The sequence below is a fragment of the Petaurus breviceps genome, unplaced genomic scaffold, assembly GCF_028583685.1.
Source record: "Petaurus breviceps papuanus isolate PSGF00001 unplaced genomic scaffold, PetGlider_PUasm1.0 90723, whole genome shotgun sequence".
In the NCBI taxonomy this organism is placed as follows: domain Eukaryota; kingdom Metazoa; phylum Chordata; class Mammalia; order Diprotodontia; family Petauridae; genus Petaurus; species Petaurus breviceps.
Window position 1 is genome coordinate 340,239 of NW_027187323.1, and position 26,436 is coordinate 366,674.

Genomic DNA, 26,436 nt, shown 5'->3' on the forward strand with positions numbered 1-26,436 from the left:
TAAGATAAGTAACTTGGGAAAGGCTAGGTTTGGAGTCAGGAGGACCTGAGTTCAAATCCAGCCTCAGACACTTAACACTTACTAGCTAGTGTGACCTTGGGCAAGTCACTTAATCCCAATTGCCCTTCCTTCCCTCTCCAAAAAAAAAAAAAGCAACAACAAAACCCCCTACAAAGATTAAGTAACTGGCCCAGGTTAGCTACCAAGTATCAGAGGCTGTATTTGGAGTCAGGCAGGCATGTGTACCACCTATGGTGCCCTTATGTTATGCGCTATACAAAAACTTAAAAATATGTACCTAGATATGGATATATTTAAATATATACTCAACATGAAATATATATATATATATATATATATACATTTTATAACTCTGCAGTAAAATTTGTAAAGGAAAGTCTCATGATCTTGCAAGAAGCTAAAAATTAATAACAATGGGAGATCTTAACACTCTACTATCAGAATATGATAAACCTAATGCCAAGATACATAAGAAATTACAGAACTGAACAGAATAATTGATAGGATTGAACAGAGAAATAAAAAATACTGAGATCTGTGGTTTTGTCAGTGTAGGGAACCCAAATTAGCAACCAGTATATAGTGTCTCATATATACTAAATACATCCTAGGAGGTTGCCTGAAGTTCTGAAAGGTTAAGAGACTTGCCTGGTTATGTATTTACCAAATGTCAGTCTAAATTTGAATCCATGTGGTCCCGGCTCCAGACCCATTGATATCCATTAAGACTAACTTCCTGCTTCTGTCCAGACTATGAAGTTCCAAAACTAATTGTACATTTTGACCTAGCAATTCCATTCATCATCCTAAAAGTAATAATAAATAGGAAAAAAGACCTCTCTAAATAAAAATATTTATAGCTACTTTATTTGTAATAACCAAAGAATGGAAGTAATCTATGCTCAATGATAGGCAAATGACTGAATTAATTATAAAATAGTTAAGTATGAAATGTTATGGTGCTGTTTTAAAAAAAATAGGAATGAATGTGAATGAATACAAGAAAATATGGAAAAGACCTGCATGAAGGGATCAGCCAAATCTGAACTATATAGGTGCTGACCACAACTATTAGAAAAAGAATGAAAACAAAGCCTGTGAGAAGCATCCTTTCTCTAGGAAGAACAATACAAGCCAAAGGCAGGGGAACTTCAGATGGATTTGGAAAGCGACATAGCAAATGTGTGTGTGTGTGATTTTGCCTGTTAATTCATTTGGTTCTATTTTGTTAAACTTTTAAGAATTGGGTATACATGATTTTGTATTGCATTACTTGAAATGCAAAAGGATATTTGTGACTGTGAGACTCACAGTGTGGGAATTGCCTCCACTAATTCAGACTGAAACAATTTTAAGATTTAGTAGCTAAATCCTGGAGTTTCCCAAGACCCGTAGAGGTTGTGTCTTGCTCAAGGTCAAAGTTTTATTATTTATTGGCAGAGGCGGGAGAATGGCAAGTAAACAGGTGGAAGTTTGGCCCGCTTAGATTTTGAACCTAAATTTGATCTTAGGTTTTCCTGACTGCAAGCCCGGCGCACGTTTATATGATTATTATACTTTTTTTTTTTTTTTTGGATGGCTATTGTTTGTAATAGATTAAAAAAAAATGTTTCCGTTCTCACAATCGCGATTTGGAAGGGAATACAGATAGGTCACTTTTCCTTGATTTCCTCAAATAGATTTAAGGTCAGTCAATCTCTTTGGTCTTTGTACTGCTCGGTGAGTGACAACCTGGCCCCCACCCAGGGCTAAGTGGGCTTTATGAAATACAGGATTGGAAATGAACAATCCCAGGCAGGCCACTCCCCTCCCCGCCCCGAGAGTAGCTTAGTCTCTGTGGGCGGAGCTTGTCCGCGCGGGGGCGGGGTCAGAACGCTGGGTGGGCGCCCGAACCTAGGCCCCGCCTCCTCGCCGGCACGTTCTGTGCCCGGCGGGCTCGGCCGCCGCCTGCTTTCTGGCCATTCTCCAGAAGCTGCGAGCAGGTAAGAGGCTGGCAGCCCCCTTGGCGGCAGGCGGGGAGAGAGGCAGGTAGTCAGGCAGGCAGGCAGGCTGGAAGCTGGCGGCGTGTTTGCATGCTGGGCTGGGCGTGGCGCTGCGTCTCCCTCCCTCCGATGGCCTTGGGCTCTCCCCGCTACCGTCCCTTCTTCCGGAAGGTGCGGGGCAGGAAAGGGACTGCGGCCAGGGTGGGACTGCACCTTCGCACGCCTCCCCGGGATCGTAGCGCCCTCCCCCTGGCCTCGGAAGGTGTGCCCCCTCCCTCCACTCAGCCATGCCTGCTGCGTGCACATCGCACCCGCACCCGTGGCCGCAGCGTCTGAGCTCCCTCAGCTCCCCGGCGCCGGGCAGTGTGAGGACACTGGCGCCGGGCTCAGTGCCCAGAGCGGCCGTCCTGCTTCCTACCCACGCCTCTGCCCCCTCCGGCTTTCAGCGCCTCCTGGCCATGCCCAGCGTCCATGGTGACCGGCAATGGCCAGCGGAGCCAGAGGGGCACCTTTTCCCAGGCCCAGGACAAAGCCGCCCCTTTCTCCTCCCCCTCGCCTTTGCTTTACGCTCTAGTTACTCCCCCCCATAGGCGCGGGAGGCCTGGGCCCCGAGAAGCCCTTGCCTCATCCTGGAGCACAGGGAATCACTGTTCTGCTGATGTGCATGGCCCAGTGGCCACATTGACACTGCTCAGTCACCCTTATGCCCCCCTCTCCCTGCACACGAGAGAGAGAGGGAGGGAATCCCTTTCCTTGCCCCTCCCCACTCTTCCTACTCACTGGGGTCCCTGGCTGTGCCCCAGGTGGCAGCGATGGGGGGCGGTGAGCTGCAGGAAGGCATATTAAACCAGTTTCACTGGGTAGAGATGATTAGGGGAATGGGAAGTGAAAGGAGCAATAACTCACTTTGATATAGTGCTTTAAGATTTACAAAACACTTTCCTGACAACCATGGGTGGGTAGTTAATGCTTGTGTTATCATCACCATTTACAGATGAAGAACAGCTTCACAGAAGTGAAGTGTGGACTTAGAGATTTGCACAATGTTAGACCTGGAAAGGTCTTCATCAGTCACTTAGCTGAACCCAAGTCTGATAGCATGTACCGAGGATTAGGAATTGGGAGTTAAAAGGATCTGGAGGAAGATGATGTTCCACAAGTCAGGAGGGATTCAGCAGCATGAAGGCAGGATGTGTTTCTGGGCAGTCAGGCTTGGTGGTGGGGGCCAAGGAGACAAGAGAATAGGTTTGAGTAGTGGACCCAGACAAGGGGGAAGCTGACACCCCTGTTCACTTGCTTTCTTGGGACTCTCAGTCTCCCCTGGGCCCCTTGGCAGGCAAGAGTAATTAGGTTGTGCTTTTAATCACAGCTGGATTCATAAGCAGGAGGGCATAGCAATATTCAGTGTGAGGGTGAGGGGCAGCTCCTTCTCCAGTGCCCCTGAGTTTAGAGGTGCAATGCTTTGTTTGGGTCAGGCATCATTGCCTTCCTACCTAATCACTTGGCCCCTCTCTCTGCTTTCTCCACTGTTTTCTCTTTTCTTCCAGGACACTGGGTTCCCAGGAGCCGCCCAAGAGCTTAATGATTGCCCAGACAGTGGCTATAAAGGGAGCTGGGGAGCCCAGCACTTGAGACAGACTGAAAGCCCCAACTCAGCACTTTAGGTGGCTGACCAAGAAGCAGCAAGCAGGCAGGCCTGTGGTGCTAAGAGCAGGTGGAGTCCCAGAAGGCAGGGCAGGGCCCCCTGCTTCCACCCACTGGACATCATGGTTACCCAGAGCTATGGGTATTACCGAACTGTGATTTTTTCTGCCATGTTTGGGGGCTACAGTCTGTATTACTTCAATCGGAAGACCTTCTCCTTTGTCATGCCTTCACTGATAGAAGAGATCTCACTAGACAAGGATGATTTGGGTGAGGATTCCGGGAGGGCTGGGGCCCATGGCCCGTGGGTGATGGTGGGTATTTGTGGCTGTGTAGGGGGTACAGCATGTACTTAGTGCATGTTGCATCTGTGGGATAGAGCTATGCAAAAGCACAAGTTGGGGGTAGGGTCCTTTGTATAGTATGATCGTGGCTATGTGGAGAAGGGTCTGCATATTTAGTGGGTAATATAGAAGAATGTATGTTTGTATATAGAAAGGTTGGAAAATGAAGGCAAGATGGGAAGCCCTAGACCTAGTGTAAATCCCTCCATTTTGCAGATTAGGAAACTGAGGCTCAGGGCATTGAAGTGCCTTATCCAAGGCCACACTGTTAATAAGTGTCAGGACTTCAATTTGGGTTTCCTGACTTCAGTCAAGTTCTCTTTCCATTACCCTGTGCTGCCCACCCAGGCAGATGTGAGAGAGCTGTGTGCATGCAGGGGTTGTGTATGTGATCTCTGCATGAGGAGGGGTGCTGAGTACGTGATCTTCAGACTGCTGTGAGTACGTGTTCAGGATCAGGTGGGCCCAGGATCGGGCATTCACCCTAGCTACTCTTGGAGGGGCAAGGTCCCTGGCTCGGATCTCAGGCCCTTTGCCCTGTAGCTTAGAAATGGAGTGGCAGGACTACGCTTTCTGTCAAGAGGTGGCAGATGAGTAAAATGTGCTCCCGGGAAGGAAGAGCTATTCTGCCCCCACAGTCCTTTCCCGTCTCTCCTCTCCCTGACAGCTGGGCTGGACAGTTCCAAGAGGCTGAAAAAGTCAAGGGTCATTCTGGGGCTGGTGCTTCAGGGGAAGGTTGGGGAGATGGAGGGAGTGAGAACAGGGTGGTTGTGTTGGGGAGAGGGGTTAGAATTAGTACCTTGGTACCAGCAGACACATCTCTGATGAGCCCTGGAACACCCTCACTCTTCCCTTTGTACCAGGGGTCTACACCTTGCTTGCTTCACTTTTTACCTGCTGCCCTTGTGACCCTTGTGAGCAGAACCCTTGAGACCAGGGTTTTCTTTGAAAGGGAGCTGGATTACCTTGATGGTCAGGCCTCATGCTCTGACCCTGTGCTCTCCAATCCCATGCTCTCTGACCTAGTGCCCTTTGACTTCCCATTCTAACTGCCCTTTCCCTTTATTTTTAAAAATAAGTTTCACCGATGCCTTTTGTTTTTAGTCATTTCTGGAAATATTCTCTTTCTTATTTGAAATGGAACCCTCCCCTTTAAATAAAGTTTAAGCAGAAACACCCTACCATATCTGACAAGTGCCCACAACATTTTTCACTAATAGGCCCCCACCTCTCAACCAAGAGAAGGGAGGAAGGTATGTTTCATTATTTGTTTTCTGAGACCATTATTTGTTTTCTGAGGCCATTAATGATTCTTCATTTATTCAGTCAGACTTCTTTTAGTGACCTTTTTGTTAACATTGTTGTTCCAGTCACTGTAACCTCACCCTTCCCTGACCATTTCTCTCTCACTCCCTGACTCTACCCCCCACCCCCACCCCTGCAGGACTCATCACCAGTAGCCAATCAGCGGCATACGCCATCAGCAAGTTTGTGAGTGGGGTGCTATCTGACCAGATGAGTGCCCGGTGGCTCTTCTCATCTGGGCTGCTGCTGGTTGGGCTGGTCAATGTGGCCTTCGCCTGGAGTTCTACAGTGTCAGTCTTTGCCGCCCTGTGGTTCCTTAATGGGCTGGCCCAAGGGCTGGGCTGGCCCCCATGTGGGAAGGTGCTTCGAAAGGTAGGCATCAGCTCCTGGCCCAAGAGATGCTCTGAGGATGTCAGGAGTACCCCTTCTTCTACCTTCCTCCAGGGCCAGTTTCTCAGGAACCCAACTCAGCTCAGATTGCTCATGGAGATATTTCAGGCACTCGGGTGGTAGCAGGGATCAGGTGACAGCTTGGGGCCTGGGTACAGCCAGGAAGAAGCCATAATCTTGGCTTTCCACTATTACTCCCTCCCTCCTTGACTCTAGCATGTAACTCAATCTCCTGGGTCCATCCCCAGGCCCCTGAACTGACAGACAGTGTGCCAGAGCCTTAATGCCTAGGTGGTGGTGGTAGGGTATAGTGTGAAACCCCTCCTTGGGGGATTTAGTATCCACTTTGGAGGATGGGGCAGACACCCACCTTGCCACATTCTGCCCCTCAGTGGTTCGAGCCATCCCAGTTTGGCACCTGGTGGGCCATCCTGTCAACTAGCATGAACCTTGCTGGAGGGCTGGGCCCCATCATGGTGACCCTCCTGGCACAGACCTACAGCTGGCGTAGCATTCTGGCACTTTCAGGGGTGATGTGCGTGCTTGTCTCCTTCCTCTGCCTCCTCTTCATCCATAATGAGCCAGCAGATGTTGGGCTACAAAACCTGGACCCCACCCCCAAAAAGGGCAAGAAGGGTGAGCCCCCCTCATTTCCCTGTCCTCTGTAATCGTCTTTATTTGAACATTTATTAACTTACTTGCTCATTGATTCATTCACTCGAGTGTCAGTTGTTGTGTACTAAACGTCCAGTCCTGTGCTTAGGTATGTGCTAATGCACAAAAAATATATATATAAACAGGGTCTTGGTCCTCCAGGAGCTTATAATACACTTGTAGGAGATGAGTCCCATGGCAAAGGAAATGACATTAACAGTACAACAGTCTAGTTGATACCACAAAGCCGTCTTCCAGCTAAGTATCAGATGAGTGGTGAAGATAGTAAATGCTATGAATTCTCTGCTCTAGTCCTCACTCCTCAATCCCGGACCAGTAATTTGTCAGATCCAGGCCCCACAGGCTCCCTCCTTTCTTTGTCCCTTCCCTGCAGTGGGCTTTAATTGCTACCTGCACTAGAGATCTGTACATCTCCTGAAGCCCCAGATATTTTCCTTAGGAAGCCCTTTGCGTTCCCCTTTTACCACCCCGCCCCCCAATCCTGTTTTCCTGGGCCTCAGTTTCTTCTAGACATGACATCTAGAAGGGTATATATATGGGGTGATGGAGGGGGGATTGACCTTCAGGCTGACCTCTGGGCTCTGCAGCTGGACTTTGCTCCAGCAGCTGGTTAATGAGTGTTGGGGGCTTGGGAGGAGGCAGGGGAGAGAGATGAAAGGCTAAAACCTGGTTCCCCCAACCCCCTTCTCTACTTCCTTCCTTAGGCTCACAGGATGATGAAAGCACTCTGCAGGAACTGCTGCTGTCCCCATACCTGTGGGTTCTCTCCACTGGCTACCTGGTGGTGTTTGGGGTAAAAACTTGCTGCACTGACTGGGGCCAGTTCTTCCTTATCCAGGAGAAAGGACAGTCAGCCCTTGTGGGTAAGAGGAACTTTTAGCCAATCCCCAGAAGATACTGGGTTGGGAATGGACAAGTTCAGGAACTCTCTAGGAGAAATGGACACAAGGATGGACTTGGGGTCCGGCAGACAGCATTGTAGATTGGAGGGCACAGCCTTCCCTAATGGTCACAGCCTCTACTTAAGCTTGGCCTTGTTCCTGGACTGCAGTGGTAACAGCACCAGTTCTGCCTCTGAGTTTAAGGCAGGTTGCCCCTAGGCTCTGCTTCCCTGGGCCCACCAGCGCCTTTCTTTCTATTATAGGCAGCTCCTACATGAGTGCCCTGGAGGTTGGGGGCCTTGTGGGTAGCATTGCAGCTGGCTACCTCTCAGACCGGTCCATGGCAAAGGTAAGTCAGCATAGATGGGCACTGGTGGAAGTACCTAAAAGCAGTTTTGATTTGACCACCTCCAGGACAGCTGACATAAGCATCAGGTAGGTAAGAAGAGTGGAAGTTGTTATTTCCAAGGATGGAGTAGGCACGGGAACCCAGAGATAGCAGACAGAACGGTGCTTTGGAGCAGCTGCTCCCCTTCTTAGGGGAGTGGCCACTGTGGGCACTGCCATACTTCTAGGAAGGAGTGTGTGAAGGAGGAGGGGCTGAGCTGTAGCAGCTGCTGGGCACGTGCTCCAGGATGGAACAGTGGAGTTTGCCCCAAGACAGTGAACAACCCTAGGGCCCCCCAGGAGGTATAGGGCCAAGACATAGCATTGGGTGGGATTGCCAAAGCCCTTTTCCCACTGGCCTCAGAGGCCCTGACGTGTCAGAGTCCACAAGGGGAGGTTCTCTGTCTTTCTCCAGGGGTGTAACACTACTCTTGATATCATGCAGGCGGGGCTGTCGGTGTATGGGAACCCTCGCCATGGACTGTTACTCTTCATGATGGCTGGGATGGTTGGGTCCATGTACCTGTTCCGTGTTACAGTCTCTAGTGACTCCCCCAAGGTAAGAGGAATGGGTCCAGGATAGGAGTGGGGGAGGCTCTTGGGACACACTTGGCCTTCTCTTGGACTCTAGCTTTCCTTTGCTCCATTTCTGTATCTGAGTTTCCCCTTTCTCCTGAGATCTCATTTTCCCTCCTTTTGGATCTTGGGTTTCTTTTCTTTTCTTTAATACTTCTAGAATGCTGCCTTCTGGACACCAGCTCTACACCCTCTGGCTGAGCTCACAGGCTTCACGGAGCACGAGGTGTCTCTTCTGTCTCTGTCTGCCTCCCACCTTTACCTTGGTCCCCCTCTCCCTTGCCCCTGGATGATGCAGACTCTTGGTATTGCTATCACTCATTTCATTGAGCCATGTACCTTCTCCCCCCCTTCTCTTAGCACTTGGGTGTACCATCTTGTCCTGTGCCCTAGGGGTATCTTCTTGATATCACTCATCCCTGGGCCTCCTTTCCTCCCTCTTCATGTTGGTGCCAGTTCTCTCTGGTTACAAACGTTACCCTTCTTGCAGCTCTGGATCCTGGTGCTGGGTGCTGTCTTTGGTTTTTCCTCCTACGGTCCCATCGCCTTGTTTGGGGTCATTGCCAATGAGTGTGCCCCTCCCAATTTGTGTGGTACTTCCCATGCCATCGTAGGGCTAATGGCCAATGGTGAGTCCTTCGCCCATCCCCACTAACTTGTTACTCCTCTGCCCTGTTCTGGGTTCTGCTCTGGCAGCACCTTTCTCTTTGGTGTATCTTGTGGGGCAGCCTGTACTCAGTTTAATCTTTCTGTCTCTCCTCACAGTGGGTGGATTCCTGGCTGGGCTACCTTTCAGCACCATCGCCAAGCACTATAGCTGGAGCACAGCCTTCTGGGTAGCAGAGGTGGCCTGTGCCATCTGTACTGTAACCTTCTTCCTCCTCAGAAACATTCGAACCAAGATGGGTCGGCTGCCAAAGAAAGCTGACTGAAGGCAGGCATGGGGATACCCTTTGGTGCCTGTGTGTGCTCCCAGGTCTTTACCTGGCGCTGAGCCTCTGGCTTCCCTTTTCTGCCTCTTTGCCCCATACAGGCATTGGGGTTATCATTTTAGAACAGGGCTCCAGTTCCTAACACCCTCTGCCTGTCAATTTATTTAAATGATAACCTTTGTTCCCAGGCTGTGGCAGCTCTCCATCCTGTGCCCCAAACAAACAGTTACACAATTGAGCCTGCGTCAGGGTTAGGTCCCCTGTGCTGGCTTGCCTCCCACTTCAGTATCTAGGTAGTGCCCTGAACAGAGCAGTATGGTCAGCCCAGGAGCCATGCCCACCTTACTGCCACCATGCAGATGGTGACCCACAGACACCAACATCAAGGATTTTCTAATAAAACCCAGGGACTTGGAGTGGGGGATGGGTAATGGTGGCATTTTTACCTTTTATACTCTGTGAAGGATTGGGTAGGGAGTGACTGTAAGCATTGTAACAGGAAAAAAAAATAAAACTAGATTTGATACTAAGTATTGTCAGCAATTTATTTCAAAAGGGGTGGAAGAATCTTGACCCAGTTTGTGTGTTTTCTCCCCTTGCCAAAATGGGGAGGGGGTTTTGGCACCACTAGAGAAGGGAAGCTGTTGCCTGCCCGCTCCACACCTTGGTGTTCGATCTGTCTTTCTATGTGTAAGATGTGCTAGGGCATTAAGAACTTTTCAGAATACCTTAACACTTGTTACCTCACTTAATAATCATAACCCACTCTACAACCTCTAGGACAAATAGCATCCTAACTTCCCCATGAGGTAGGTAAGGTAGCTTTGTTCTCCTTATTGTTCACCCTTCACGATTTAGAGTGTCCAGAATGAAGGTGATTGTTCCATTATATTTTTCCCCTGGTCAGATTGCTCATTGGGAATTATGATTGCACCACATTTCTAGGAAAGACACCGACAAGAGGGAACAGACTGAGAATCCTATCACTTGAGGATCACCTGAAGCCTTAGGGTTTTGGGGGTGAAAGAAAATACTAGGTGTCAGATGTGATGTGGTAAACATTTACATGTTTCATTTGGTCCTAAAGTCCAGATTTCAGTTCTGCATGAGGAATGGTGTCTTAACCCTTAGGGCTGTTTCAGTGTGGAATGGGTGGCCTTAGCAAAGCTGGAAGTGCCTCATCAGTGGAGGTCTTTAGGAGAAGGCTAGGTTTATCACAAAAATCTTATGGAATGTAACTTGGAAGGGACTTCCTTGATGTCCATCCCTTAACCAACAAGTTGCTACCTGGCCTCTGCCTGAATGTTGTAATGGATGCTGGATCAGATGTCCTAGCTCCCTTCCAATGCTATAAGAGCCTATGAAAGAACTGAGTTATCTAGAAGTTAAGAGACTGGCCTAAAGTCAAATAGCTATTAGTCCTAGAGTCAGAATTAGACAGTAGGTCTTGGGTTACTCAGTTTGTGCTCTTTCAACTGGATTATGCCGTTTCTCCTTTGTCTATTTCTCTAGACATCCCCCCCTCCTTCCCTATTATTTCCTTCTAGTATTCTTCTGTCTTGCTGCCTTCTATTATTACTTTTCAGCAGACCCAAAGCAGGAAACAGGGTACCCCAGGATTCACAGGAATGTTTATTACAGTATTTTCAATTAGGTTTCACTCCTTTCATAAATAGATCTGTACAACATTGGGGAGGTATGATTATATACAGGGAAGAGAAGATGGTACATTGAATAGTTGGTTCTTGAAAGTACCACACTAACCCTCTCTTGCTCAGACTCCACTCTTCCTGATGTGCTCTAACATGGGAATTTGGATCGCCATCCTAGTAAAATGGTTGAGTCCGTCTCAAGCTCTGGTCTTTGCTGGAGGGCCTATGACCCTGGCCCAAAAGTCCCAGCCTTCTCAGCCACTTCCAGGGCTAGCTTCAGATTCTGGTCAAACAGTTCACACCTGGGTTGGGCCCAGAAGCCACAAGTAAGAGGTGAAGAATTACAGGGACTTAAAATAGTACTTAATTACTGAAGGCAGAAAAACCCTCAGTTTGGGACTTCCCTCCAAGAAGCTACTGACTTGGTTTCATACCACAGGCTAAATTAAAGGGGTTGGGGAGGGACAACTTACCTGATGGGCATCTCTAAAGAGTAGAATGGATTCTTGAGGGCAAAGTCTGAGTAAATCTCATAGATCTTTCGCAAGAGAGAATCAATTCCACCCTGTCGAGGATCTGCCAGTACTACGAACTTGATGCCTGTAGGGAACAGTCACACAGTGCATGGTATAGTAGGAAAAACCCCAAGAAGAAACTTTTTTTTTTTTAGTCTTAGTTTCCCATAAACTAGCTACATGACCTTGGATGATTTCTTTTGGCTCTTTGGGCTCGTTTACTCATTTGTAAAATAGAGTTGCTGGATTTGAGGACCTCAAAGGTCTTTTTCAACTTTCATAATTTATGAAAGAATCTTGATAAGTATAAAATTTGGTAAATTACAATAGCACCACCTTGTACTTGTATACCTTTACCTTTGCAAAGCTCTTTTGAATCTCATCTCCTTTTTAAAATTATAACTTTTCTAGGAAAATAGGACAGGATGCACATTTTATAGAAGAGAAAAAGACCTAGATACTTTCAAGACTTCCTAAAGGTCACAGATTCTTTGTGACAGAGCAAGGAACAAACCCAGTGTAGGCTATGTTCTTCCCAGTAGACTAGGAGGAAGCTCTGAGAAGCCCATCTTCCAGAGGAAATAAGTCTCAAATTAACAACCAATAACCACTCAACTTAATTATTTTAGTTAAGGCGCAGGAACAATGGTATGTAACATCAGCAACAGCAGGAATTGTTAAAGCCATTTGTTTGACATCTAAATCCATTTTTAGAGACCAAGTTATTATGCTGTTTGAATTTCCCTGTGGAAAGGGGAAGGAGGGAATCTGAGCCACATGTGAAAGTCAACCTTAGATTAAAGGTTTGATTGGTGTAAAAGAAGGAAAAGGAAATCTGACTATACGGGGCTCCTCCTTACCAAACCAGTGCCCCAAGGCCAGCCACAGAGCCCCCGCCGCCCAGCCCCCTGTCCCTGTCATTCCCCTTCTGGGCTCTGCACCTGTTAGTGTCTGGAAGCAATGGAGTTTGAAGGTGTCTGTCTCGAGCATCTCGATGCCTGAACTCCCCAGCTCGGGAGACAGCTGGGAGCCGATGGCAAACAGCCTGCGTGCAAACAAGTCGAGTTGCCGGTATGACCAGCTTTGGTGGAAATCGAGATATAGGGCTTGGGGGTGGGGGAGGGGTAAAAAAAGTTCTCCGGGTCTCCCGGGAGAAGGAACGGCCCTCCTCCCCCACGCGAGAGCGCAACTCACGAGTGGAACATGGAGGCCAGCATCAGCTTCTCATTGGACGTGAGACGGGGTCGGCCAAAGCGGATGGACACGGGGTAGTTGGCGGGGTTGCCCAGGTACTCCAGCACCTCTTTCCCATCCGCAGTGTACTTGCCATTCACATCCACGCCATTGATGGAGAGAACCGCGTGGCCCACTGCAAAAGCAAGGCTCGGGTCAGCCGACGCACTCCCACCACCTCCAGGACCGAATCCGACCCCAAAAGCAACAAGCCCAGAGCCCTAAAACCATCTAAAACCAACCCTAAAACCGCCATCCCTTCTGCCGGAACAAATCCGATTTCTGGGTCCCCGCCCCCTAAGAGAGAACAAATCGGGTTCCAGGATTCACAAGTCCCGCCCCCTTCTGGGGAAACCACTCCTCAGCCCCACCCCCACGCGCCTAGAACCGCGCCTAAGACCCCGCCCACCCCGGATGCCGTCCCGCTGGCCAAAAGCAACGAGAACACGCTCGTCGTGTAGCTTGAGCAGCAGGTCCAGAGGGTAGCTGAAGGTTTTCTCAGCCTCGGCTCGAGGCGCGTAGTTGTCCAGTTGGTAGATGAGGCCGCCGGCCTTGTTCACCACATAAACGCTGAAGATCGCCATAGCTCCATTAGCCGCTGCTTCCGGTTTCCAGTCCTACTCTAGTCCTAAAAGCTCTCCTCCCTCCCTGATTGCTCCACCCAGGAAACCCAGAACACGTGATCCTCGGCCAGCCCATTTTGCGTTTTAGAGGTTGTGGGGGACAGAAAAACTGCAACGTAAGTTTATTGGTCCTTCTCCTCTATTTTATCATTTCAATAAGGTTTAATTATTGAGTGTAATGGGAGCTTCTTATTTTTTTTTGCCCCGAGTTCCTCGAAGAGGGTGTAGAAACATAAGCGGAACTGCGTCAGATTCCCCCATTGTTACCATAGTAGCGGGACTGTACAGTGTTGCGTTGGCTATGATACATCTTGGGAATTGTAGTCCACACCTCTTGAACCTTATTTGCCTGAGACGTAGAGTTTGTGGTGTCTGCTGGGAATTGTAGTTCGCTGTGTTTTAGTTCCTTCGGCGTAACCCCGGAAGCACTTAGCGGCCGACGGAGTTTCAGCGGCCTCCCTTACCAGCTACTTCCTTTTTGTCCGACATCTTAGCTCGGAGGCGGCAGCAGCAGCAGTACCTGAAGCCTCACCATGGTGAGCACCTTGCTCTGGGGTCCAGAAGGCTGGGAGGGAAGGGAGGAGAAGAGAAGAGGAAGGGAGGTTTGAAGCATGGAGACCGCGGCGTGGTGGGGGTCGGGTGGGGCACAGCCTGGGGCCGGGAACGCTCTCCCCAGGCCCATGTGCTCGAATGGGAGGCATGGGGACGGCGTGCACACCGTCGGGCTGCCGCCCAGCTTCACCAAGCCTCCTCCCTCGTTCCCTCCCCATAGCCTCCCAAGGACGATAAGAAGAAGAAAGATGCCGGCAAGTCGGCCAAGAAGGACAAAGATCCCGTGAACAAGTCTGGGGGCAAGGCTAAGAAGAAGGTAAAGCTTGTCGGGGTTATTCCAAGAATGGTCTATCACAATTGGGGGTCTAGTTGGATCTTTTTCTGGCCCCACTGACTCGCGCGTCGTGACTTGAGGCCCAGTTTCTCTGAGTTCACAGAAGGATTTTATTTGTTCGCCTTGTTCTCAGCACACCTGTGTGCTGCTAAGTTCTAAGGCAGTTTATAATCACAGTCAGAAAAATCTTCCTGGCTTATCAGAGCTGCCAGAAATGAGTTGCATTATCCACTTAAGTCCTTTGTCAGCCCATTGAGCCCAGAGGGGGACAGACTGCTTTAGTTGACTTTCTTTGTATCTTTGGCGCTTAGTACGTTCCTGGAGCATAATAACAGCTTTAATGTTTATTGATTGACCTGTTTGGGGTAAATTAAGAACAGTAGAAGGCTTCCTGAAACGGGTGGATGACCACTTCTGGGAAATCTGGGCAGAGTTCGTGTTTTGGTTAGAGATCATACTACCAAATTTGTAGATACTTTCCTTGAGGCAAGAATTATGAGGAACTGCCTATTCACTCTAAGGTACCGTTCTTTACTTAGGCCTTATTTGTCAGAAGCCGGACTTCATACTCCAAAGCTTAGCCACTAAACTGTTATTCAAGTCCCAGTTCTGGCACTTTTATCTTAGGAAAGTCACTTAAAACGTTTACCTCATCTGGTTATTTGGAGGAAGTATCTGAAAAGGGGCTTTGCATTGAAAAACTACGTAATTGTAAACTTTCTATGTTTTTTTAAACAGGCAGGGTGCTGTTAACAGTGTATTTTCTGACCCTTTTTTCATTCTCGAGCAGAAGTGGTCCAAGGGAAAAGTTCGAGACAAGCTCAACAATCTGGTTCTATTTGACAAAGCAACATATGACAAACTCTGCAAGGAGGTCCCCAACTATAAACTTATCACCCCTGCAGTAGTCTCAGAGAGACTGAAGATCCGGGGTTCTCTAGCCCGAGCAGCTCTCCAGGAACTGCTTAGTAAAGGTAAAACCTGGGAGAGACAAGCTCACAGATTTTTTGCATTAACTGTTCTGACTTAGGTCATATTTTGAAGATCTAATAGGAAAGCAATGTCAGAATCACCTGGTGTTCAACCTGCTTCATCAAATTGGTCCACTTAACTATTTTCTGAGAAGTTTAGACTATGAATAGGACACTCAGCCATTCAACCTTTACTAAGCACTTGCTATGTGGTGGATACTTCTAAGGATACAAAGAGGCAAAAGACAGCCCTTGCCTGAATTTTAGAGGCAGCATGCTAACAAATGCATACAGACAGTTATACATGATAAATAGGAAATGATTAACAAAGGCACTAAAATTAAGAGGGTTCTTGTATAAGGTGGGATTTTAGTTAGGACTTAAAGGAGGTCAGTATTTGGAGAAGAGTAGGGAGAAGGTTCTAGACAGAGGAGTTGGCCGGAGAAAATGCCCAGAGCTGAGAAATTGGCTGACAAAATGGAATGAATAGAGGAGGCCAGTATCCATGGTTGGAAGAACACGTGAAGAATAAGGTGAAACAAGACAGGAAAGGTAGGGAGGGGGTTAGGTTATGAAGGGCTTGCCCAAGTAAGAACATTTTGTATTTGATCCTGGAGGCAATTAGGGAGTCCCTGGAATTTGTTGAGTAGGGGGATGACATGGTCAGGCTTTAGATTTAGGAAAGTCATTTTGGTGCCTGAATGGATTGGAATGGGGCAAGATGTGAGGCTGGCAGACCTGTCAGCAGCTTATTAAAATAGTCAAGGCCTGAGGTGATTGAGGGCCTGCACAATAGTGGTGACTATAAGAGGAGAAAAGGAGGAGGTGTATTCCAGAGACACTGCAAAGGTGAAATCAGTAGGTCTTGGCAACAGATAAGTGCTAGGGATACAAAGATAGAAGGGTCAGAGGACTTGCTTTAAAAATTTCTCAAAATGCTTTGAGAAATTTGAGGTGTGGTAGATATTCTTAAGGGGAAATTCAGGGAAGGTTTTATAGAAGATGGGATCTAAATGGAACAACATAAGTGAGTGTTAATAGGGATTGGAGAATAGGAGTAAAGGGAGAGATAGGGGTGAGGACTGAAAGCCTTGAATGCCAGTCATGGCTTTATGCATGGATTATAGCATTGGGGAGCCATTGTGGACTTTCCAGTAGAGGAATGGTTATAGTAGTAAAAAATATTAGTGAAAAATGGTTGGAGAGAGGACAGGCTGGAGGCAGGAAGATTAAGTTTTTGCAGGAATCTAAGTAGGAAGGCTTAGAAATAGGATAGTGAGAGTAAAGAAGGTAGGCTAGGGGGTTGAATGCTAGAATAATTAGCAATTAATTATATGAGAAAGTCTAGAGTGATTGTATTAGCCAAAAGAATAGATGGGGTGGTACTTATTTTTGTGCATGTTGATGTGCTAGGATGACCAACAATCATTTGTGCAAATCTTTTAACTTCCCTGAGCCTCTGCTTCCTCATCTATAAAATGGGAAAATGGTAATAAATTGGACATTTCAAATGGAAAATTCTGGAGATGTGTTAAACTTAACATGGCCAAAACTGAACTCATTATATTTTCCCCTAAATCCTCTCTACCAAATTCCATAATTTATTTTTTGAGCCACCACCATCTTTTGTGGATTTTTACAAGCTTCAGCATCTTATTTTGGATTCCACATACAATTACTGTTTCTATTCAATCCCTTCTTAACTCAAACAGCTACTTTAGTTCAGGTCTTCATTACCTCAGCTGAATTGTATTAATTCCTAATTGGTTTGTCTCAAGTCTTTGCCCACTCTAAGCCATTCTATACTTTGCTGCTAAAGTAATTTTCCTTAAATACAGATATGATCATGTGACTCCCTGGTGCTCCCTATGAAAAATAAAAAGCTGTTTAGCTTTTAAAGCCCTACATGTGCTGGCCCCAACCTATTTTTCCATTCATTCCCATAGGACATCATTCCCCTTCCTGCACTCTTTGACCTAGTCAGGCTAGTCTTTCTATTCCTCTACATCTGTTGTCTGTGTTTTTGGTCTTGGGTCCTGGATGCTTCTTTTTGACTTCAGAGTCCCTTTCTATAAGATGTAGTTCCAGGACCATCTTCCTGAAGCCTTTTCTGATTTCCCTGTCCATTAGTATTTTGTGTGCATTTGTATCTATTAACTTTGCATATTCATGCCACACATTTTTCACATCTATCTGCCTCTGATTGGAATGTGAGCTCTTGCATTTAGGAATTTCTTATATTCTCTGTACTATTGTCTTGTTGATTGAGCTGCCTTCCAGCTTTTTACTCATAACCTTATGAAGTAATATGGGCATTTGGATGGTACAGTGGACCATCCAAACTGGGTCTGGAGTCAGGAAGATCTGAGTTCAAATTCAAACTTGGACACTAGTTAAATTATGCCTCAGTTTCCTTATCTGAAAAATGAGGATAATAGCACCTACCTTTCAGGGGTTGTGAGGACTAAATGAGAAAATTATAAAGTGATGATAGTAAGTCCATATATGATGTTAGATATTATTATTCAGCAGGGAGGAAGAAAAGGGTTTGAGAAGTTGATGCAAAAGGAAATGGTTCCCAGCATGAAATTTGAGTTGTTGACTCCAGAGCCGGGAAGGCCATCCAGTACAACTTTTCACATTTCATAGATTAGGAAACTATTTAGCTTATTTTTGTTCCTCACAACTAAACCCAGTGTTTGAACATTTTTATTCAAAATTAGATGTTCTTTTAAGAGGACCAAAAGTTTGGTAATCAGTCTTTTCCAGGTGTGCCATTTTCCCAAGTGGGCCTGAATTAAGATGGGTATAGTGGGAAGACTGGTTGTGATTCAGTTACTGGAAACAAAAGGATTTAGCAACTGATCATATGGGAGAAGGTGGGGGAGGTCACTAAAATATTTATCTTTGAATATCAACATGCAGGAATATATATATATTTTTAATCTTCCTTTAGAACCTAGAACTGTGGGGGTGGCTAGGTGGCACAGTGAATAGAGCACCAACCCTGGAGTCAAGAGGACCTGAGTTGCAGCCTAAGACACTTAACACAAAAACTATAGCCATGTGACCTTGGGCAAGTTACTTAACCCCAACTGCCCTCCAAAAAGCCAAAAAACTTAGAACTGTGGTTGGGGTTCTTTTTAAAAAAATTATGTGGCATTGTAGCCTTTTTGTTCCCTACAGGTCTGATTAAGCTGGTTTCCAAGCACAGAGCACAAGTGATATATACCAGGAACACCAAGGGTGGAGATGCTCCAGCTGCTGAAGATGCATGAAATGGTAAGGGGAAAATTAGTCACATTTCTTGAAGGAAAGGTTATTATAGGATATGTGTGTGAATATGCTACTCTAATCCTGATTTTTTTTTCCTTTGGCAGGTTCAACATTTCTGTGTAGATTTTCAAAAATAAACTTATTGGACTAAGACCTAGTGCTGTGTTTCCTGGGGCCACAACTCAACTGGACTGTGTTAGAAAAAAACAGATTTTATTTACAATAACCATAACACTTCTAAGTTGCAGGGAAAATTTCTTTACTTGATGACAGGCTACTGCTTTGTTTCCGCTTTGAACTGATGCCTAGAAAAAAATAAAAATTCAAAGATAAGGTTGATAAGGTCAGTTTAAAAAAAAAAAAAAGCTCTGAAACTAACCAAGGCCCTACTTACCGAGATTGCCATCGTCGTCCATTGTTCCAAACTCTGCCAAAGGAAGGCAGCCAACCTGCACCTGTACTAGAGCAGTGATCAAAATTGGCCCCTACTCGGTCAGGGGGTAGCTTTCTCAATTTCTGTTTCTCTTCTGCAAGGGGACAGAAGGAAAATGGAAGGTTGGAGCATTAAGAAAAAAAATCAATCCCACCCCTCTAATTCACTTACTTTCTTTGAGGAATTCTTCATAGGAAGGTCCAATCTGGTGTGCTGAGCTATTGCAATCTTCATCATCCTTCAACAGCCAGGGAGGGGTAGCCCCTAAATGAACAAATGAGAAACTATTATGAGCACTAAATTGGAAATAGGGTTGTGACGGTATCTTACAAATGAAGGCCAGTGGGATTTGAATCTTAGGTTCAAGATTAGGTGCATATCCTCAGAACCAGACTAACTTAATTTCCTCTAATCCTAAAAGCTAATTAGCTAATTAATTAACTAATAAGGCTTACTGGTCTTATTGTCTTATTACTAATTATTATTAATAATAATTAATATTATTGTCTTATTGTATTATAGTGTCTTATTGGTGTCAGTCAGGCATGCCTTTGAATCCTGCCTCACTTTGCCTATTTTGAAATGGGGCACCTACCTCACTCAGAGTTGTTGAAATGTTCCCCTACTGGAACATATCAGGAATAGATGAGCCAGGATTAATGCTTGGGCCTTACCTGAATGAACATTGCCAACTCCAGGTGTGTCCTATGATTAAAAACAAGAGTCCTGTTTAGATGGAGGAAAGAAGAATCTACTTGTTTTAAGACAGTAGGGAATTGGTACCCCCTCCCACATCACCTGATGTCCAATGAAAGTTAGGGACTGTGTGGCCTCCATCCACTTCAGTTCTGGGGCAGGTAGTGGGTCCAAGGAGAGCTGCTGTGAGCTGGAGGCTATCCTGCAAAAGAAAACCCGAGAGAGCCTGGAGGTTGAGGTCCTTAGCTAGTAGCAGACAGGTGCCCAAAATGGGACTTGGTCTCACTTCACAGTGCCTAAATATCCCCTGCATGTATGTAGTAGGAATTGTGCCACTATTCTATTTCATTCCCAGTCTAAGTGGAGACAGGAGACTGGTACTCTTACCTGTTTGTTCCTTTCCAGATACAAGGCGCCGAACAGCCCTCTTCTGGGTCCGGCACTGCCTGAGGCTGAGTTTGATTCAGGAAAAATAAATGTGTCTAGAATTCCATGCCTGCCTGTGATGCCCTCCGCACCCCTCAACCCTCCCCCCCCTACCCAAAGGACAGATTGACAGTTGTCCTGCCAATATATAGAATCCCTCCTTCCCCAGTAACTTCCAGTCAGACTTAGGAAATGGTGATGCCCATCTATGCTCAGGGATCAGTGCTATCTATATTGAGCCCCCTCCATCAATCACCACTATCCTGGCCAGTCTGATGCCCTGGAAAGCCAAGGCGCCTTCAGTTGGAGGGTTCCAAGCAGAACAGAAGTCCATGTGTTCTCAAGGAGGTGAGATGCTGGGGAGCTCAAAGCAATTCAAGAGACCAGCCATGGTGGATACTGCTCTGGAGCCTCCGTTGGAAACCAACCTCTGAGACAGACTGTACCACCTCCTGCCGGCTGCGTTCCACCTCTCGGATCTGGGCTGCCATCTGTGGGGGGCATTGTAGAGAGTGCAGGGGAGATTAAGATGTTGTCTAGCACATAGAGAGCTCAAATTCCTATAACTTCACCCTAACTTACCTTTTTAATCATTTCATCCTCTTTTTCCTCATAGGAGTCCAGGGCCTTTACCATAGATTTCTTGAATCTAGAAAGACAAATTACAGGGATGAAGGAACCAGTCATCCAGGGGGGGGGGGGGGGGAAGGGGCACAGCCAAGTGAACTGTTCTTCAAGGTTCTGGCCAGAAGTAAAAGAACTCTTTTCCTTACCAACCTACACATCTTTTCAAACCTCTAGTTGTTCCCAGCCCCAAACCTGTGCTGCTTAGTAATCCTCTCCCTCAGTTACTTCCCTTTCTAGTTTCTTCTCCAATTGCACACTTTCTCAAAGTTTTTGATCACACCCACTACCTTGGTATTATCCTTGATTAGTCATGCCCTTTCCTTCCAAAAAACCTCAAACCTAGGCTACTTCATGGAAACATGGGGAATGGGGGGGGGGTGGTGGGAAGGGACCCTCCCTTCAGTTTTCCATTTTCCATTTCCCACTGGTTTGAGTGATGCTTAGTGAAAAGAGAAGTAACCATCACTGCAATTAGCAAAACCAATTAAAAACCTGTTTTCCTGTAGTTCAGGGTTCTGAATGACACAAGACCTCTTGGTTACCTTACCTTTCCTGTGCCCAAGGTTGGTTTGACTACACTAGATGGTCTGTTTTATAAGTAACTGATAAAAACTGCTTTTCACCTCAGCTGCCTGTGATAGCTGAGGCATCATCCTTCTGAGCCAGCTGGCTGTGGCTTCAAATTCCTAAGTGTGCACTAGTTCTCAAACTCCATCTACTGAGAAACTGCTAATAGGTCTGCCCCTTCCCTGGCATGAACAACCTCTTCCACTTCTAAGGGATCACAATGTAGTTTGTATCATGCATATTAGCACTTAATTTTACTCCATTTAGCACTGGATGAAATGTTACCTACTTCCTGACAGGGAGGGGATAGATTCGAAGTACAGACTGACACGCCATTTTTTGGGATATGGCCAATGCAAGAATTTGTTTTGATTTTTTTATGTTTCAACACCATGTTTATAACGGATTTTGTTTTTCTTACTTTCTCAATGAGGGAACGGAGGGAAAGAAGGTAGATCTTTGTGAAAATTGATTTTTAAAAATTAGCATTATATTCCATCTTATGTTTTTCAGTATTTTGGAAATATATCAAATATTTCCTTTGTATCCTCTTTACTGCAGTAAAAAGGTACATACAAAATGGTACAGTGCTGTGCAGATTAGTGGCTTAGTAAATATCCAATTGAGTTAGACTGGTCATCTCATTACTGAGGTAGACTCAGAGAGTCATTCAGTGCTTCAGGTTTCCCCTTTGTGGGCACTCCTTCCTTTGATGCAGACAAAGTACTTCTCTGATGCCCTACCATGGTGACTGAGTCTCTCCTAGTTTTGCCCTGGCAGGAGAGACAAGATGAAGTGCATCCCCAGGCTCTGACTCTGCATCTTGGTAGGACCCATCAAGGTTTTCACTTCCTTGGCATAGCCTTTTGAGAACCCAGGGTTAGATCTTAATAACCAGATGAGCCACTGGTTATTTAAAAAGTTACAAGATTATGAAATATTAGAACTAGAAAGGACTTCCAAGATCATCTAGTTCAAAACTTCTCTTTACAGGTAAAGTGAGGTCAAACAAATTGCCTAAGATAGCTAGTTGGTGTCAGGATAAGAACTCAAATCTCTTTAACTCCCATCCAGCCCAATGGGCTCTTAAAAAATTGGGCTTTATTGATTAATTTTATTTTTAAAGCACAGTAATTTCTGGAAAATAAGGCAGCTAAGTATAATCAACCAACACAATGACACAATCCGACAGCATATACCTACCCATTGGGCTTCCCTTCCAGCCCCATTTCCCAATCTTCAAAGTAAGATTGCTTAATATTTGGCAAGAAAAAGCCTGAGCAATTTTAATGATCATTTCTCTTATAATTAGTGACTTGGAGCAATCTCTCATGTGGTTGTAGACTGAAATTTTTTCTTTTAAAAACCGTTTTGACTATATTGCGGCCGATGTTCTTTCTACAATACCAAGGCCATCTCTGTTCATGGGTTTTTTTTCTCCCTGCGTATCCATCCTCATGACCTATGACTTACCGGGAGTAATCTTGCTGGGAGACTAGGAACTTTTCTTTTAGCAAGACATCTGCTTTATTCTCCCACCAAAATTTGTTGGTTGCTTTCCTGTGGTCTGGACTGTGGATGAAGAGAATGATAAATAATGACTAAGGATTCTTTCTTCCTTTTTTGCCCTGATATGTTTTTCAAGATGGATTCTTCTAATCAACCCTCCATAAAATACATTTCCAGAAATCAGTTGAGCAGAGGTGCCGAACTGATAGATTGCTATTGATAATACATGTCATTTTCAACTTTACTGATTTTTTAAAAATCAAATGCTTTATTAACTTCTGGTTTCCATCATTCATTTCCGCCAGATTTTGAGTTACAAATTTTCTCCCCGTTTTTCCCCTACCCACTGCCCCAAAATAGTAATCCCATTGGATATCCCCACCTCTAATCTGCTCTCTCCCATACCCCCTTCGACTTTCCAGTAGGGCATGGTAGATCTCTATGCCCCAGTGCCTGTATCTCTTATTTCCCAGTTACGTGTAAAATAATATTAATAATAGTACATATATTTTCTTAAACATTTGATTTTAAAATTTTGAATTCCAGATTCATTCCCTTCCTCCCTTGTCACCTACCCTTACTGGGAAGATAAGCAATTCAGTATAGGTTGTAGATGTGTAGCTATGCAAAACATTTCCATAGTGGATATATTGTAAAAGACTGACTATATTTCCCTCCCTCCTATCCCACCTCCCACTTGCTCTATTCTCTACTTTGACCCTGTAACTTTACTGATTCTTAACAAAAAAGAAAGATGTGTCCTTTACCTTTGATGATAAGGTAGTATTAATATAGTCATTTGTATGTGATCTGAGTTTTGTTGCTAGGCTTTTCTTTTCTTTTTTAAAGCAACTGGGGTTAAGTAACTTGCTCAAGGTTACCTGGCCAGTTATTTTGTATGAGTGCCAAGTATCTGAGGCTGGAACCTCTTACTCACTGCGCCACCTGGCTGCCCCAAGGCTTTTCTTTCTAAAGGAAAGGACAGAGAAGCTTCTCCAATAGTCAGTCATTCCATGGTAAATCACCCCTATGGTTCACACTTCGTGATTAAAGACTGCAGAGAACTCAGGCTATTTTCCCCCTCTGGTACAGGAAAAGCAGTGTTCAGTGACACTGAATGTCTTCACACATAATACCCTATCCCCATATATGTGCTTTTGCAATGGCTAGTATTTCTTTATCATCTCTGCTTCTTAGAATCCTTTCAAGATTCAGTTCCATCATCATCTTCCTCATGAGACCCTTGCTGGCACCTTCTGCCCAAGATTACCTTGTTATTTGTCTCGAGTGCGTGTGTGTGTGTGTGTGTGTGTGTGTGTGTGTAAGTGTGTAAGTGAGAGAGAGAGAGAATGGAAGATCCTTGAGAAGGCAAGAATTGTTTTCCTTTCCTTTGTAACTTTGTAGCAGAGTGCTTGGCACTTAGCAGACATTTAAATGACTGTTGTCTTTGACTGATGGTTAATCTGGCCAGGCTGCTTCTTGGGCTATATTAAGGGAAGGAAGGAGAAGCCCTTGTGACCATGTGTCTCTTGCCTATCCTTTCTCAGCTTCCTGTACTTACCAGGCTAGATGTTCTAGCAGACCTCCATGTAGCACAGTCATGTTTCCGTGGCTCAGATGTTTCTGAACCTCACAGCCACAGCACAGACACCAGCAGCACTGGTCATGCTCAGGGGAATAGCGCTCTACCTGGGCAGTCCGGATTGCTTTTCGAGCAGCCTCCACCTGGTGAGAGAAAAGGAGAAGGGGGACTGGAGGGAGCTCAAAGTCAGTCTTTTCATCCTTTAATTCAATGACCTCTTCCCCAGCCCCTGGCCACTCCCTTCAATTGCTTCAAGTTCTTTACCTTCACAGAATGACATCTATTTCAACCTGTCACAGTCTATGAATCTATTCTGAATCTCTGAAAAGTAGTTGTCAAGATTTTGACTGAGAAGCTCCACTGAAGTAGATCTTGCTATATCTCAAGACAAAACCATTTCATTTTTTTTAACAGCTCTAACTGTAGTTTTTCTTTATATTAATCCCAAATCTGCCTCATTCTTTAAACTGCCACTCATTACTCCTCATTCTGTCCTCTTAGGTCCAGTTGATGTAAGTCTAATCCCTCTTCTATAATGAAATCTCTTTAAATGTTTGAAGTTGATTAGATCTCTCCTAAGTCTTCTCTTTTCCCAGGTTAAACATGACTAGTTCATTCAAATGATCCTCACAGGACATCACTGTGAGGCCTTTTAGTCATCCAAGCTGCCATCCTCTAGACATTCTCTAGTTTATTAATATTCCTCCTAAAATGTGCTGTCCAGAACTGAGTATCGTAGTCTAGATGTCACCTGACCAGGAAACAGTACAATATGATACTGAAAACCTTAGTCTTGCACACTACCGTTCTCTCAATTCATTGTAAAACCGATTTAGCTTTTTTGACTGCCATATCATATTTTGACTCATTTGGAGTGCAAATTCAGATGAATTGTTATCTAACCATGCCTCCTCGTCTTCTGCTTTGGAAGCTGATTTCTTGAACCCAAGTATATAAATTTATTTCTCTAATATATTGTCCCCATTAAATTTCACCTTATTAGACTGAGCCCAATGTTCTAGTCTGTTCAAATCTTTTTGAATCCTTACTCTGTCAACCAATAAGAGCTCTCCCACCCTCTCAGCTTTGGGATACCTGCAAATTTAGTAAGCATACCACCTATGACACTGAGGAAAACATTAAATAGCACAGTGTCATGAGGCACTACAGTAGAGGCCCTTGAACCATTTAATGTCTACTCCTTTGGTCTTATCAGTCCAATGGTTCTGAATCCACTTATACAGTCATCTACTTACACACTCACCTTGACCATATTTCTCCTGGTCCACAAGAACAGTATGAAATTTTTGCTAATGTCTAGGTAATTTATATCACTTCCCTGACCTACCAATTTAATAAACCAGTGAAAAATGTAAATTCGATTATTTTGGCATGATCTGCTGTGCCAGATACTTTTAAAAAAATTATTTTGTTAATACTGATGATCTCCTGTAGGACCATTTGTTTTCTATTATCTATCACTTCACAGTTGACTACTATCTGTTAATAATGTATAAAATGGCTAGCATGTGTTGTGTCCTGATACTGATGTAGTGGTTTTTTTCCTTTCTTTTCTTCTACTACGTGTTGGTAGGCATATTGTTAATTCAGATTTTTAAAATCCAGATGGTTATTTTTGAAGAAGTCATACTGGTTTAGTGAGATCATCACTTCCTGTCCAGGCAGATATTCACTAACCATCCCTTTTATCAAAGTCAAAAGGCATTTATTATTATTTATTTCATATTTATTTACCATATTATTATTTATTTCTAGAATTCTGGCAGTAATTTAAGTTACTATCATTCACTGATCTGTAATTTGCAGACTATTCACTCATTATTTGTTCTTCAGCCCTGAAGTGCCCTTCCTGTTCTCTACACCGTATTTAAATGTCTTTGTGACTGTCAGTGACTCTGCAATCACAAAACCTGAGCATGTTCCTAGGGGACCAATGACTAAGGTTGTCGCTCTCTTAACCTGGTTACGGAAAAACTATTAGCCATTTTTGATCTGTCTTTTCTAGTAAAAGAATGTTCTCTTTATCAGAGAAAACAGAAGTAAAATGGAACTGAACAGGTCTGAGGTCTGCCCTCGTCATCCGTCCATTCAGCCCAACGTAACTTAAAACGAAGCGTAAGATTCCTGGGTTTCATCCCAGGCTTCCCCAATTCCTTCACCTCGCGCTCTCTTGGATTTTCCCGATACTTCTTTCTGCCATACTGGTACCCAGATTCCTCCCCTTCACCTGCCCCATCACTCCACCCCCCCCCCCCCCCCCCCCCCCCCCCCCCCCCCCCCCC

General features: G+C 45.3%; 4 protein-coding genes across 7 annotated transcripts in view; 2 read left to right on the top strand and 2 right to left on the bottom strand.

Annotated features, from left to right (window-relative positions):
• The window catches only part of RPS25 (ribosomal protein S25), a 58,489-nt gene extending 40,043 nt beyond the window's left edge, over nucleotides 1-18,446 (top strand). The window contains exons 2-6 of one of the 2 annotated variants that reach the window (XM_069066636.1): nucleotides 13,634-13,696; nucleotides 13,933-14,028; nucleotides 14,837-15,020; nucleotides 18,204-18,299; nucleotides 18,398-18,446. In XM_069066636.1, the coding sequence (XP_068922737.1) occupies nucleotides 13,694-13,696; nucleotides 13,933-14,028; nucleotides 14,837-15,020; nucleotides 18,204-18,295 (375 nt within the window). In that variant the 5' untranslated portion in view covers nucleotides 13,634-13,693 and the 3' untranslated portion in view covers nucleotides 18,296-18,299; nucleotides 18,398-18,446. Of the gene's footprint in view, nucleotides 1-13,615; nucleotides 13,697-13,932; nucleotides 14,029-14,836; nucleotides 15,021-18,203; nucleotides 18,300-18,397 lie in introns of those variants that run through there. The other variant, XM_069066637.1, reaches the window with a different exon arrangement.
• Nucleotides 1,856-9,667, top strand: SLC37A4 (solute carrier family 37 member 4). Of its 2 annotated transcripts, XM_069066631.1 has the most exons (10): nucleotides 1,856-2,003; nucleotides 3,551-3,917; nucleotides 5,436-5,668; nucleotides 6,079-6,322; nucleotides 7,066-7,224; nucleotides 7,506-7,591; nucleotides 8,075-8,188; nucleotides 8,366-8,431; nucleotides 8,696-8,834; nucleotides 8,971-9,667. In XM_069066631.1, the coding sequence occupies exons 2-10, from the start codon at nucleotides 3,770-3,772 to the stop codon at nucleotides 9,135-9,137; spliced, it is 1,356 nt and encodes a 451-aa protein (XP_068922732.1). In that variant the 5' UTR covers nucleotides 1,856-2,003; nucleotides 3,551-3,769; the 3' UTR covers nucleotides 9,138-9,667. The 2 variants fall into 2 exon arrangements, with proteins under 2 accessions (XP_068922732.1, XP_068922733.1); XM_069066632.1 differs by lacking the exon at nucleotides 8,366-8,431.
• TRAPPC4 (trafficking protein particle complex subunit 4) lies at nucleotides 10,757-13,275 on the bottom strand. Its single transcript, XM_069066635.1, has 5 exons — nucleotides 12,947-13,275; nucleotides 12,499-12,673; nucleotides 12,246-12,349; nucleotides 11,263-11,389; nucleotides 10,757-11,091 (listed from the first exon to the last, which is right to left on the bottom strand). The coding sequence occupies exons 1-5, from the start codon at nucleotides 13,119-13,121 to the stop codon at nucleotides 11,013-11,015; spliced, it is 660 nt and encodes a 219-aa protein (XP_068922736.1). The 5' UTR covers nucleotides 13,122-13,275; the 3' UTR covers nucleotides 10,757-11,012.
• Nucleotides 18,447-18,485: 39 nt separating the features above from the next.
• The window catches only part of CENATAC (centrosomal AT-AC splicing factor), a 9,656-nt gene continuing 1,705 nt past the window's right edge, over nucleotides 18,486-26,436 (bottom strand). For both annotated transcript variants that reach the window (XM_069066634.1, XM_069066633.1), the window contains exons 2-11: nucleotides 24,113-24,276; nucleotides 22,516-22,614; nucleotides 20,431-20,497; nucleotides 20,277-20,339; nucleotides 19,810-19,874; nucleotides 19,525-19,624; nucleotides 19,401-19,431; nucleotides 18,898-18,990; nucleotides 18,688-18,820; nucleotides 18,486-18,598 (exon numbers count right to left, since the gene is read on the bottom strand). In XM_069066634.1, the coding sequence (XP_068922735.1) occupies nucleotides 18,568-18,598; nucleotides 18,688-18,820; nucleotides 18,898-18,990; nucleotides 19,401-19,431; nucleotides 19,525-19,624; nucleotides 19,810-19,874; nucleotides 20,277-20,339; nucleotides 20,431-20,497; nucleotides 22,516-22,614; nucleotides 24,113-24,276 (846 nt within the window). In that variant the 3' untranslated portion in view covers nucleotides 18,486-18,567. The remainder of the gene's footprint in view (nucleotides 18,599-18,687; nucleotides 18,821-18,897; nucleotides 18,991-19,400; nucleotides 19,432-19,524; nucleotides 19,625-19,809; nucleotides 19,875-20,276; nucleotides 20,340-20,430; nucleotides 20,498-22,515; nucleotides 22,615-24,112; nucleotides 24,277-26,436) is intronic.

Bases quoted from the DNA above. Each gene is read 5' to 3' on its own strand.
- SLC37A4 (XM_069066631.1), top strand. From the start codon at position 3,770: ATGGTTACCCAGAGCTATGGGTATTACCGAACTGTGATTTTTTCTGCC. The intron at 7,592-8,074 runs GTAAGTCAGCAT...GATATCATGCAG, and splicing joins CAGACCGGTCCATGGCAAAG to GCGGGGCTGTCGGTGTATGG. The intron at 8,189-8,365 runs GTAAGAGGAATG...TAATACTTCTAG, and splicing joins TCTCTAGTGACTCCCCCAAG to AATGCTGCCTTCTGGACACC.
- TRAPPC4 (XM_069066635.1), bottom strand. From the start codon at position 13,121: ATGGCGATCTTCAGCGTTTATGTGGTGAACAAGGCCGGCGGCCTCATC. The intron at 12,350-12,498 runs GTGAGTTGCGCT...GTTTGCACGCAG, and splicing joins CTGGCCTCCATGTTCCACTC to GCTGTTTGCCATCGGCTCCC. The intron at 11,390-12,245 runs GTGCAGAGCCCA...TGTTCCCTACAG, and splicing joins TTGCTTCCAGACACTAACAG to GCATCAAGTTCGTAGTACTG.